At 39.9% G+C, this 14,041-nt stretch overlaps 1 protein-coding gene across 3 annotated transcripts in view; it reads right to left on the minus strand.

Annotated features, from left to right (window-relative positions):
* Positions 1-2,626: 2,626 nt before the first annotated feature.
* LOC115169009 (LHFPL tetraspan subfamily member 4 protein-like) overlaps positions 2,627-14,041 on the minus strand; it is a 29,837-nt gene continuing 18,422 nt past the window's right edge. The window contains exons 2-4 of one of the 3 annotated variants that reach the window (XM_029724611.1): positions 5,817-6,056; positions 4,951-4,967; positions 2,627-4,714 (exon numbers count right to left, since the gene is read on the minus strand). In XM_029724611.1, the coding sequence (XP_029580471.1) occupies positions 4,661-4,714; positions 4,951-4,967; positions 5,817-6,056 (311 nt within the window). In that variant the 3' untranslated portion in view covers positions 2,627-4,660. Of the gene's footprint in view, positions 4,715-4,808; positions 4,968-5,816; positions 6,057-14,041 lie in introns of those variants that run through there. The other 2 variants (XM_029724610.1, XM_029724609.1) reach the window with 2 other exon arrangements.

The raw sequence follows: 14,041 nt of genomic DNA on the forward strand, positions 1-14,041 counted from the left end.
TGCATGCAAGAGGAAAACCAAGCCATGAGGTCAAAGGAATTGTCTGTAGAGCTCCGAGACACGATTGAGCCGAGGCACAGATCTGGGGAAGGGTGCTTGGTCTGGGAGGTGACCAAGAACCCGATGGTCACTCTCACAGAGCTCCAGAGTTCCTCTGTGGAGATAGGAGAACCTTCCAGAAGGACAACCATCTATGCAGCACTCCACCAATCAGGCCTTTATGGTAGAGTGGCCAGGTGGAAGCCACTCCTCAGTAAAAGGCACATGACAGCCCGCTTGGAGTTTGCCAAAAGGCACCTAAAGGACTCTCAGACCATGAGAAACAAGATTCTCTGGTCTGATGAAACCAAGACTGAACTTTTTGGCCTCAATGCGAAGCATCACGTCTGGAGGAAACCTGGCACCATCCCTACGGTGAAGCATGATAGTGGCAGCATCATGCTATGGGGATGTTTTTCAGCAGCAAGGACTGGGAGACTAGTCAGGATCGAGGGAAAGATGAACGGAGCAAAGTACAGAGAGATGCTTGATGAAAACCTGCTCCAGAGCGCTCCGGACTTCAGACTGGGGGAGAAGGTTCACCTTCCAACAGGACAACGACCCTAAGCACACAGCCAAGACAACACAAGAGTGGCTTCGGGACAAGTCTCTGAATGCCCTTGAGTGGCCCAGCCAAAGCCCAGACTTAAACCCGATCGAACATCTCTGGAGAGACCTGAAAATAGCTGTGCAGTGACGCTCCCCTTCCAATCTGACAGAGCTTGAGAGGATCTGCAGAGAAGATTGGGGGAAAACTCCTCAAATACAGTCATGCCAAGCTTGTAGCATCATACCCAAGAAGACTTGAGGCTGTAATTGCTGCTAAAGGTGCTTCAACAAAGTGTTGAAGGTCTTAATACTTACAGTTGAAGTCAGAAGTTTACATACACTTAGGTTGGAGTCATTAAAACTCGTTTTTCAACCACTCCACAAATTTCTTGTTAAACAAACTATAGTTTTGGCAAGTCGGTTAGGACATGTACTTTGTGCAGGGCACATGTAATTTTTCCAACAATTGTTTACAGACAGATTATTACACTTATAATTCACTGTATCACAATTCCTTTAGGTCAGAAGTTTACATACACGACAATTCTAGAAAATGATGTCATGGCTTTAGAAGCTTCTGATAGGCTAATTGACATAATTTGTGTCAATTGGAGGTGTACCTGTGGATGTGTTTTAAGGCCTACCTTCAAACTTTGCTTGACATCATGGGAAAATCAAAGGAAATCAGCCAAGACCTCAGAAAAAATATTGTAGACCTCCACAAGTCTGGTTCATCCTTGGGAGCAATTTCCAAACGCCTGAAGGTACCACGTTCATCTGTACAAACAATAGTACGCAAGTATAAACACCATGGGACCACACAGCCGTCATACCGCTCAGGAAGGAGACGTGTTCTGTCTCCTAGAGATGAACGTACTTTGGTGCGAAAAGTGCAAATCAATCCCAGAACAACAGTAAAGGACCTTGTGAAGATGCTGGAGGTAACAGGCACAAAAGTATCTATATCCACAGTAAAACCAGTCTTATATCGACATAACCAGAAAGGCCGCTCAGCAAGGAAGAAGCCACTGCTCCAAAACCAACATAAAAAGCCAGACTACGGTTTGCAACTGCACATGGGGAGAAAGATCCTACTTTTTTTTATAAAATAGAACTTTGGCCATAATGACCATCGTTATGTTTGGAGGAAAAAGGGGGAGGCTTGCAAGCCGAAGAACACCATCCCAACCGTGAAGCACGGGGGTGGCAGCATCATGTTGTGGGGGTGCTTTGCTGCAGGAGGGACTGGTGCACTTCACAAAATAGATGGCATCATGAGGGAGGAAAATTATGTGGATATATTGAAGCAACATCTCAAGACATCAGTCAGGAAGTTAAAGCTTGGTCGCAAATGGGTCTTCCAAATGGACAATGACCCCACGCATACTTCCAAAGTTGTGGCAAAATGGCTTAAGGACAACAAAGTCAAGGTATTGGAGTGGCCATCACAAAGCCCTGACCTCAATCCTATATTAAATTTGTGGGCAGAACTGAAAAAGCATGTGTGAGCAAGGAGGCCTGCAAACCTGACTCAGTTACACCCTCTCTGTCAGGAGGAATGGGCCAAAATGAATCCAACTTATTGTGGGAAGCTTGTAGAAGGCTACCCAAAACGTTTGACCCAAGTTAAACAATTTAAAGGCAATGCTACCAAATACGAATTGAGTGTATGTAAACTTCTGACCCACTGGGAATGTGATGAAAGAAATAAAAGCTGAAATAAATCATTCTCTCTACTATTATTCAGACATTTCACATTCTTAAAATAAAGTGGTGATCCTAACTGACCTAAGACAGGGAATTTTTACTAGGATTAAATATCAGGAATTGTGAAAAACTGTATTTGGCTAATTTGTATGTAAACTTCTGACTTCAACTGTATGTAAATGTCATATTTCAGCTTTTAATTTTTTATACATTTGCAAAAATGTCTAAAATCATGTTTTTGCTTTGTCATTACAGGGTATTGTGTGTAGACTGAGGGGAAAAACTATTAAATCAATTTTAGAATAAGGCTGTAAGGTAACAAAATGTGGAAAAAGTCAAGGGGTCTGAATACTTTCCAAATGCAGGCCACAGGATTTTGACACATTTATATAATTGGACAGTCATTAGACAATGGGAAACTCTTATTTGATGCGGTTGTAGCTGTTGTTTTTGTTGTTGGACCATCACTCTATCAATAAGTGTTGCCTTACAAAGTGAGCGACTGAATGATCCTCATCACATTTTCGGTGAAAATCTCACAATACATTACTGTTTCATTCAATAGCACGTACAACTAAAATGTGAGCAGAAATACTCAACAATCACATATACAGTATTATACTTCAATATACAAAAACAATCCGCCGGTTATCATTGATATATTTTTCAAATGATGCCAACATATTTTGGTAACATTTTTGTGGGTAAGACATTTTAAAAAGTATGAACTGTTTGAGACCAATATCTACGATCTTGATATCTAAAAATCTTTTTAGATGATGTATATCTGTATTACTGTATCTATCTCCAGTGTCTCTTTTTGTGGGTGTCTGTAGAAGCCTACTTTTCTCCTTGACTCTGTTAGTTGCCTGTTATTTAAAGAGGCCTCCCACTGAGTTAAGTGATGGGACAAAGACAGGACAGAGGTACTTTGGAGCCAGAATAAAACATTTGAGTCACTGGTTATGTATCCCATCTGTATTACAGAGTTCCATGTGCACCTAAAGGTACAGTAGTTTGCTCATTGGGTTAAGGTTTGTGTGCTCATTGGGTCACAAAAGCTATGCTTGAAATCTTGAAGTGTCTCATCAGACCCAAGGCTCTATTCTTGAGGAACAATAGTGTTTGAATCAGTGTACAGTAATTGCTGTCTTACAGTACAGCTTCCTGAGAATCGGCTGCCACCTAAAAACATACATTTAGCTTCTCAATTTACAATAACTGTATACAGTGTAGCAAAGATAATGGACAATAAGTACAAATGTGTAGTCCTTCACTAGATATCATTTGAAAATATTCCTTTTAAAAGTTAGTAGAAATGCTGCCTCTACATCGATTTTTACCAGGATACTTTTCCCATTGTGGGGTGTTAAGGTTAATTACACATAGGCCCAATGAAAGCCCATCTGGGCTGGCAGCCTGGCGCAGTGTGTGTTGGTCACTGCAATGTGCCGTAGAAGGCCTGTTTGGACGGTATGGTGGAGACCTGTGGCCCAAGTGTCTCAGTGCCGAGAGAATGCAGCATACAGGGCTTCCTTCTGAGAGATTAATGCCAAATATTAAGTTTTCCTGTCATCTATCTAGCGGATCATTTCTTTAATCTACCCTGTTCCAGTTTTATCATTTCAAAAATGATTCTCAAATGTTCACTGTTTACAGTAAATACCTTCAAAAAGAAACACCAAAAGCTTAGTTTTATAGGGTGTATTAAATGTTTACAAAATATCTGTTTTGTTCTACTTTATTCTACCCTTTCGACTCAAATCGTTATGCAAAGGGTAGAAATACACTGAACAACATTTTCATTGTTGGATGATCCAGTACCAATATACTGTATACATTACTTTGTATGTACAGTACATAGATTCCCAGAGATGTCGATTTCTGTAAAGCTGCAATATATAGTTCCTTTTGGACACATAATATTTACAAATATTGTCATTTTTTTAAGTATTGTTAATGCACTTTACAACATCATAGCGCCTTTGTAAAATATGGTTTCTCCCAGATTTGTAACTCTGAATGCTGTACAGATGTAGGCTCTTCATTTGATCACCTTGTTGCAGGAGAACTTTCTTGCAATGCAGTAAATGTTAAACTTGTAGTGTATCTGAGGTTTAAAAAGACTTCTGAAGTTTGTTATTTCCACGTTGAAATTTCCTACTTGATTTTCCCTTACAAAAAAATGGATCAGCCCCTACAAAAATGTCCATTTTTTATTATCCACATAATAATTCACATTTCCCTACTGTAGCAAACTGGCTCAAATTAAGATCCTACATCTATGCATGTGGTCTGCACATATAGCCGGATGACTGGATGGCAGGGAGTAGAGGAGAGGTGGTCATCCACGGTAAAGATCCCATCAGTACAACCGCTGGACTCCGACATACCTTGGGTCGCTTCTTTTGACCTCAATCTAAGGGCAAGAAAAAAAGTATCACAGCAGCGCATCATGCAAGGATATTGAAATAATACAAATTATATAGCAATGTATTACAATACAGAACAAGACAGTGCTTTGAACTCATTCACCCCAAAAACATATTATACAAGACAGGACTAATGGGACAAACACACTGATCAATTTAGACAATAACTGCACCGTGCACGAAGCCATGACACTGTGTACTGTTCACTTACGAAGTCACTTACCCCGGACACAGCAAAATCTGCGAGAACAAAGTAAAATATTGTTGTAAACAGAGTGTCAAAAATATACATTCTGTTGAAGCCCTGTACAGCACATACAATATTACACACATTATAATCTCTATCAGTGAGTTAGTGCAGGGTTAATCAGACGAGTGGTGAGAGAGACACTGCAGATGATATATAGATACTGGCATATCCCACTGAAAGCTGGTGAGTAACCATGGAAACCACCATAGCGAGTGTAGTATAAAGAAATCACGATACTTTGGCATTTCCCTACCAAACAGTGTAATCCTCTGATCTGACAGTTAACAACTTCACGAGGGGTCTATTACTTTTCTGTCATAATGGCGACAGTGAGTTTTAGAACACTTCATATAAGATTCTGACATCAATCTCTTCAAAGGTCCCCTGAATGAACGTCTCTCCGTTCTGATAAGTCAATATGATGAGACCAGTCTGATGCAATCCTGTGCAAACAGTGGGAACCGACTCTGGTGGACATTCCTACCCTCATTCATGCAGTTTCACGGTGAGCGCAATAGGCTAGACTGATCGACTTAATAACAATACCAGATGTATTATTTATCATTCAGAAATCATGTCAACTATCAGAACAGGTTCTGCAATCTATCTTATTTGTATACAGGAAAATCTATCTGATTTTGGAAACCAACGTACATGTTGATTAATTATAGATATGATATGTTTTGGTTATTGCTTCTTTGCGTCTGAAATGGCACCCTATTCTCGACTGAACTGCTTTTAACCAGAACCCAATGGGTCCTGGTTAAAAGTAGTGCATTATATGGAGAAAATGGGGCCATTTCAGACGCAGTCTTGTCTTGGTCTAATCCACCCCTCACCTTTATTGTTGTCAGCCTTTAATTCCTCCAGGAACATGTTGTTCTGTCTGTTTCCCAGGACGAAGGCCAGGAAGGAGAGGATCAGGGCGTCCAGGATGCCGATAATAGCAAGGATGTAAGACCAGCGGACAGAGCAGTTACCCAGGGTATACTTCCCCGTCTCTTCCCCACACAGGTCCCGCACCACCTCTCCATCCCAACCATCTGGAAAGATTATACAGCCCAACACCAGGCATACAGCTAGGGGAGAGAGAAGAGAGAGAGGATGCTTAGGAGCTAGAGTCTATGGAAAACATGGATGCATGATTCAAAAGCTAAACTTTTATTACATTGTCATCAAAAGACCAGTAAGAATCATAGAGATGTATAAAGATCATTACATGCAAATAAGCGTTTTTTGCATGGACATTATCATTGAGGGTTTCCGTCATTTTAAAGTAGTCATCTGAGTGGGGATTCCTATGGGTTGAGAGTGATCAGCCAATGATCAGAGCGTTGTCTTCTTCAAATTGGTTTGCCTACTTTGTACATGGCTTTAAGCTATGTGACCACCATCTTGTGGCCACAATAAATGAATGACACAAGATTTGATTCCAGACTCCAGCATTGCGGATATTAGCTTTCCACCTTTTTTTTAACTACTTTAAAATGGAGATAGCCACAATGGCACTGTCCATAACTTCACAGATGCCATAATTGGCACAGATACAACGTTGATGTCTCTATGGGACAAATACAGTATAGGCAATGGGGGGTTGGATAAAAAAATGCAAACCATAATTGCTGTAATTGCTATAATGTTTTAGAGGAGACATGAAGGAGACATTTGATTTGATTTTATTTGGATCTCTTTTAGTCCCCATTTGGACTAATCTTCCAAGAGTCCTTAAATATTAAAATACAATTTATATACGAACACATTTTCACATATAACACACTATTACAAACATACATAATATACTAACGTAATAAAAATAAATAATCAATCTAAAAAATATGAATTCTTCATCTACTGTAATCCCACAACATTTCTGTGTATTATATTTAAATTGTTTTAAAATAATGTTTAAATGTATATATTGAAAGGTTTCTGGTTTGCTCAGTTAATTTATTCCATTTCTTTATTGCTCTAAATCGAAATGTTCTTTTGCCTATTTCTCTTTTCTGTCTGGATAACGCATAGATGGTGGACAATCTATTCCTAGTATTTACGGAATGTCTGTCTCTTACCAACTGATTGCCGTTGTGAATTGTACTTGGCCGTTTTAAATGATGTATATTATGAAATAAAATAAGCATGTTTTTTTCAATTATCTTGTCGATTGATGACCAACCAAGAACATTGCGTATGACTGCAACAGAAAAACCATATCTCCACCGTAAAACAATCCTTGCTGCTTTGTTCTGTGCAATCTGCAGCCTCCTAACTTCACTTGATGATGCATTTCCCCAGACCACAGAACAGTAGTTCACTTGACTCTCAATTAAAGCTTGTGTTATTTGCTTCAGAATTTTTCCTGGTAAATATTTAGCTATCCTTCTGATTATGCATGCTGTTTTAATATTTTTTTTACATAGATTAGTTATTTGAGATGACCATGATAAGCAGTTGTCTAGCTGCACTCCTAATAGTTTGGTTTCTGCCACTTCTTCAATTTGTACTCCTCCCATACTTAATTGTATCCCATGCTGTTTTGGCCTTTTCCTAGTGGAACAGACCAACATAACTTTGGTTTTCTTGGTGTTTAAAACAAGTTTATTCTGGCAAACCCACTCCCTAATATTCTCCAAATCTCCTTGTAAAGCTTGCTGTACCTGTTGAACCGATTGTCCTGCTGCATAAATTGTAGTATCATCTGCAAATACAGTAGCTTGAGTTTCAGCTAGGGCATAGGAAAGGTCGTTGGTATATATTAAATAAAGAAGTGGCCCAAGGCAGCTGCCCTGCGGTATTCCACAGTTTAAAGTATGAGGGGAAGAAAATGAACCATTGATATAGGTGGACTGTTTCCTGTCAGTTAGATATGACTGCACCCAATTCAATGCTACCTCCTTAAAACCATAATGCATTAATTTTGTCAAAATTATCTCATGATCCACTAAATCAAATGCTGCACTGAAATCTAAAAATAGTACCCCCACAAACTTGCCATTATCCATAGCATTAAGCCACTGGTCAGTCATGTCAACCAATGCAGTGGTAGTGGAATGATTTTTGCGATAAGCATGCTGATTGGCTGTAATCAGATCATTATTTTCCATGTACTCCCATATTTGTCTACTTACAATACCCTCCAATATCTTACTGAGTGTAGGGAGTAGACTAATTGGTCGACTATTGGCAGGAGTAGCGGGTTCTTTGCAGTCTTTTGGAATAGGACAAAGTTTAGCATGCTTCCATACATTTGCAAACATCCCCTTTTCTAGTGACCAATTAAATATGTATCTCAGTGGAACTGCAATCTGGGGAGCAGCACAGCGAAGCAAAAAATTGTCCATAAGATCATAACCTGTAGATTTCCCATCAGGTAATGACTTCAAAAGGTTTAACACCTCCTCCACTGACACCGTTTGCAGACTAAAAGAGCAGATCTTGTTGCTCATAATATGATCATCAATCCATTGGACAATAGCTTGTTTGGAAGAATGTATGTTTACATTGTTGCTCAGTAAATTAATTTTCTTTGTGAAAAAATCTGCAAAATGATTGGCAATATCAACTGGTTTTGTTATTATTCTCCCGTCAACCTCCACACTAGATGGGCATGATGAGATAGATGTACCAAGTAAATCCTTAACTGTATTCCATACCTTTTTAGAATCATTTTTACAATCAATAAAAGCATTGTTGAAAAATAACTTTTTTTTCCTTCGATTCAATTTAACTGCATAATTACGAAATGTTCTATAATTCTGTTCATCAATTTCTAGTTTTGACTTGGCTGCTAAGACTTTTAATATATTTCTTTGAGAAAAAGCCTCACCCAGTTCATCATCAATCCATGGAGATGGACGTGCACCAACTGTACTCTTTCTTATAGGGGCATGATGGTCCATAACCTCAGTGAGCAAATCAATAAAACATTCTGTTGCGTGATTTAAATCATCCTCTAGATAAATCAGCTCCCAGGGTACAGCAGCCAAATCATTTAGAAATAGCTCATAATTAAATGTTTTAAAATTTCTCTTGACCACAATCCTAGGGGGTTTCTTTGGAACCTTGGTGTTCATGGTTACGGTCACAATATTATGGTCTGTCCAGCCCACTGGCATTGATCTGGCTTTTAAGCATTGCGATGGTATATTACAGAAAATCAGATCAATGCATGTGTCTGAACGATGACCCAACTTAATTGATGATCTAGTAGTATCATTAACCATTTGTTTCAAACCACAGTTCATAGCATATCTCATCAATTTTGTTCTATTCAAATTATTGTGATCCTTCCAATTTATATTAAAATCACCCAAGATAAATACATCTCTGTTGCTATCTGTGGCCTTGTCAAACCCAGTGCATAAGTCATCCAAATAGGACACCTTAGAGCTAGGAGGTCTGTACACACATCCCACCAATATGGCTGCCTGGTGAGGCAGATGTACTTGAGCCCATAGTGCCTCTACTTGACATACATTAAGGTCATCCCTCCTCTTAAAAGGTATCTGATTCTGAATATACAGTGCTACACCCCCACCATTCCTATTCCTGTCCCTTCTAAGTAGACTATATCCATGAATGTTAATTTGCCCATCATTTACAGATGCATCTAAATGCGTTTCGGTCAAGGCCAAAATATGAATATTATTTATCTTGACTAAGTTAAAAACCTCATGTATTTTGTTAGGAAGGCTACATACATTAACCTGCGCTATATGCAACCCTTTCCTTGTCAAGTGAAGATCAATAGAGAATGTATTCGTTATAGTTGAAGTTGTCATGATACACTACAACATACAAACTCAAATTTGAACATTAAATTAAAATAGCCAGGGAGTTACTCTAGAGTCCCGATACAATTGCCCGTTGATATAAAGTTTATCCATCACCATGGAGACTCGTTGATTCAGGCAACGTTTTTCCTTCATGATGGGATATAGTTTTTTTCTCCTTTCATTGATCTCGGTGGGGAAGTGATCATTCATTCCAAAATCAGTGTTTCTGAGTTCTCTGCCCATGTTCTTCGTCATTTCCTTTTGCATAATTTTGTCAAAACATGCAATAATAGCCCGTGGCCTATTTCCAGAGGTCTTACCTATTCTATGGACTCTGGAGAAAGTTACATCACGCACAACATCAGTGGGCAGTTTTAGTTGAGTTGACATAAAATCTCGGACTGTGTCCTCACAGCCTCTGCTGTTGTCATTCTCCGGTATCCCTGAAAATATGAGATTGTCCCGCATTGATCGACACTGTACATCAAGCAAGGTTTCTTTAAGTTGTTTGTTCTCCCTTTGTACCACCTCCACCTTGCTATGAATAGAGTCTACAGTACCTTTCAGCGCCGTGTTCTCTTTCCTTAGATCATCAATCTGACGTTGGCTAAATTCTAGACTGGCACATAATGCATTGATGTCCTCTCGTAATATATCCAAGATATCAAGTTTGGCAAGCCTTTCATTGATGGATTTTAACAAGTCAACATCCATATCTGTAAACCTCTCCCCACTCGCCACACGCGCCCTCTTACTAGGGGATGGTTTGGTTCCATCGTTGATACCAATTGTCCAACCTGATTTTGGTTTGTTTTGTTGATTGGGTTGGGTTGGTTGTCCTTAACAATGCTTGAGTCCTCCGAAGCTAGCGACATGTTTCTAAGAGTTCGTAAGTATCTCTCGTCAATGAATCGTTCAAGCTCTTCAATGGATTCTGAATCATCCAGCGTGTTTACAGACAAAGTTTAACAAACAAACAAATTGTTCAGCTGCGTGAGTTGGTATGGAAAATCACATAGAAGTCATGAGTCACTTTTCTTTGAGTGAGAGAGTAAGTAAGATCCCTGTGCTTGGCTCTCAGGGGGTTGGTGGGGTGGAACAGGGTCTTTTCTGCTGATGTTCCTGCTGCTGCTTATCTTTCAGCTCTGGGCCTCTGGGTCTCTCTGAGTCCCCAACTCTCGCTCAATCAGTCCCTGATTCCCCCTCGTCTGCCTCGCTGCTGCTGAGCTCACTGCAACCTCTCTGCTGATCCCATACTAATGAGCTTGTAAGATGGCCTCCCTGATGATATTCCCAATACTGGTGAGCAGCGCCAAACACACGGCTTCCCATTATTCCCAAGCAGCTCATCCACCAACGGTACTGAGCTCAGGCAGTGCAGTTGATAACGATGGCATTACGCAACTGCAAACATAGACGCACAGATGAAAAGACACAAGCCTGAAACGCTCTAATAATAACAATGTTTCATGGTGCAGCTAAATGTAGAAATGCTTGTGCTAAATTTGGACTATAATCGACATTCTAATTTTCTATTGGAAGGGTCTTTCTCCTGAGTCGGCCCTGTGAAGCTTCCCCTGAGGTTTGGTGAGTAACACTCAGCAGTGTGCACTACATCCCTCCTCAGCCTTGCTGGCCTGCTGACCTTCAGGCCTACTAACCCCCCTTTTATTTTTATATGGCCTCCAGGTTGAAAATCATTGCACCACAAATATCTTGTTCTGAGAAACAAAATCCAAGCGCTTTGAAGTTGTCTTTTCCCTTCTGTTTCTCCCCTCTCATAAGATATTTCTGAACTTGTACAGAGAACTTCAAAGGCAGCAGCCAGGGAGAGGAGCGAGGAGGAGACAGAGCTACAGAGTAGAGCGGTAGAGCTGGCCCACTTTTAGTTCCCACTCTCCCTCTCTCTCTCTCTCTCTCTCTCTCTCTCTCACACACACACATTCCTGTTCTCTCTTTCCGCTCTCTTTTTTTTCTTCACCTCCCCGCACCTCACCGCTTACTCTCACAGCTAAATAATAAACTCCAAAAGACCCCAATTCAAAGAAACATTTCAGAGCCTTTAGTGTCTGTATGCTACCATGTGTAGTAGACCTGGGCAGTTCAGTTGAGATATGAGCATTTGAAGCAGCTCAGGCTGTGTAACGGAGACGGTCACTAGGAGCTGTTGGAGCTGTGGGCCTAGCAGCACCATGGGGTTTATTCTCACACCCATCAGACTGATGCTTTTTGACAATTGAGGACAGTAATGTTGGTAAGCCAGATCTGGAACATTCAAAATATCCTGGAGCGCCATGGTTCACGAGGCTGAAGAGGCCAATGTGAGAAGAAAAAAAAGAAAGAAAAGAAGACGTTTCTGGTAAAGAATGAGTAGATTATGGCTACCATGTTGTGGGCATGTGTTTAATGTGTTTGTAAATAAAATATGTGCTGCACTTTATACATCGAGTCCCATTATCGTGATGAGAGCTCTGAGCCCCATTTGACCATAATTACTCTGGAGTTGTATTCTTCTCTTAACCATGCAAATGCAATGTTGTGTGGCCCCAGGGCTACAATAAGTAGAATGAAAGTGTCAACCAGTCTGTCAAGTGCTGTACTTGAATAATCTCAAACTTATACCATTTGCTTTGATGTGAGTCTAATACCCTTGTTAAAAGCAATTATTTAGTTTATTTGTTATAATTAATTGGTATTAGATTTAAAAGGTGATTGAATTGCTCCTGAATTGTAACGTTGTTAATGCATTTCTTTTGAATAAATATTTATTTAATGTACAAGTGAATAGGTTGGTTTACTTTTTAGTGTAAGTTTTGACCAATAAGGTATCTTGTTAAACTGAGGCCAATGGGAGAGTTGACCTGGTTAACAGGAAGCCTAGGAGAAAGAGACGTTGAAAGAGAGATGGAGAGACATTATCAGTGTTGGTGAAGAAAAACTATGAAAGAAGACGATAAAAAAAATTGAAGAAAACCCATACCTACCGAGTTTTGAAGGGAAATACTGATTTGATTTTATAAGAGAGTTATTATTATTTTGTTAAGAAAGACTTAGTAGAGACTGAAGCTACCGTCTCATCGTGGAGCTATTTGACAGCCTCGAGGTTAGCCTAGCATCGTGCGAGACCTGGAGAGAATTGCTTGTGGAAGATTAACAAGTTCATGTTCCCATGGGATATCTGTTGCTGCTAAGGAGTACTGTCTGCATTGATAGCTGTGCTTCCTGTGGATCTTGTGAGGACACCTGCACGGAACTGCTATACTTTGCTGAGGAAATATCTACGAGTAGTGAGTAACCACAACGGTGGGGTGCTTCGGGACTTCATGTGTGTCGTCATTTTTGTTTTAGCTCCAACGCGCGCCAACGGGTTTAAGCAAACTGCCAGTAATTTGGACATGGGTTGTGACAAATCATTGGGGTTTATTATTTTCATTTATTTTGATGTGGTACATTGAAAATGTGATAATATAAATATTGAACCTTATGTCTGTTGCCTTGGTGGAGTCATTTACTGTTTCAGTGCCATTTAAATGCATGGGAAAGCATATCATTCTATCTGAAGTTAACGTTAATACCCTAGTTGTCATCCCCCTAGCGAGTTTACAATATGGATTCGTGAGAGTCAAATTCGAGCCTGGTGAGAGGGTTACATGAGCTTTTAAAACATGCTACAATGTCACTCTGAACACAAATAAATGCAGAAAAGGAGAAGGACAGGAGGGCAAATGAAAATGCAGTCTGCCCTGTTGGTGTGAATGACCTTAGTACAGTTTTAATTCAGGAGACAATAGAGAAACACCTCTAAGGGGGAAAAGGACAACTGTTTCTATTCTTCTCCAAGAGGGTAATTCAATTACTATCAAATATTTCTGTGATTTGGCAATGAGGCTAGAAGCCCAGTTCTGTTACCCTTTTGTCAGACTTTGCCAATTGTTGTTTTCTCTTCAGTTTCTGTGTTATTTTGTCAGACTGGACAAGCACACTGGCGAACTAGACAGACTCACATGGGGGGGTTGAGTTACAGTTTGAGTTACAACTTTTAAATCACTCAGGATTCAAGCATTATTACACTGTTAATAACTATTATTACACTTTTTCAGGTCACACTCACAAGTTACTTTTAAGAAACGGTATTGAAAACTAAACTAACTCCTGAGAGTGTGTGAGGTTTTCAGCAGTGGGAAAACAGTGGTTTGGGTCTGTATCATCTGTGTGATATCACTGACAAACATAATGCAATAAATCATCTATCCTCTGCCACTGGCCATTCCCAGCCCCAAACCTTGGCAAAC

The sequence above is a fragment of the Salmo trutta genome, chromosome 30 (genome assembly GCF_901001165.1).
Source record: "Salmo trutta chromosome 30, fSalTru1.1, whole genome shotgun sequence".
Lineage (NCBI taxonomy): Eukaryota > Metazoa > Chordata > Actinopteri > Salmoniformes > Salmonidae > Salmo > Salmo trutta.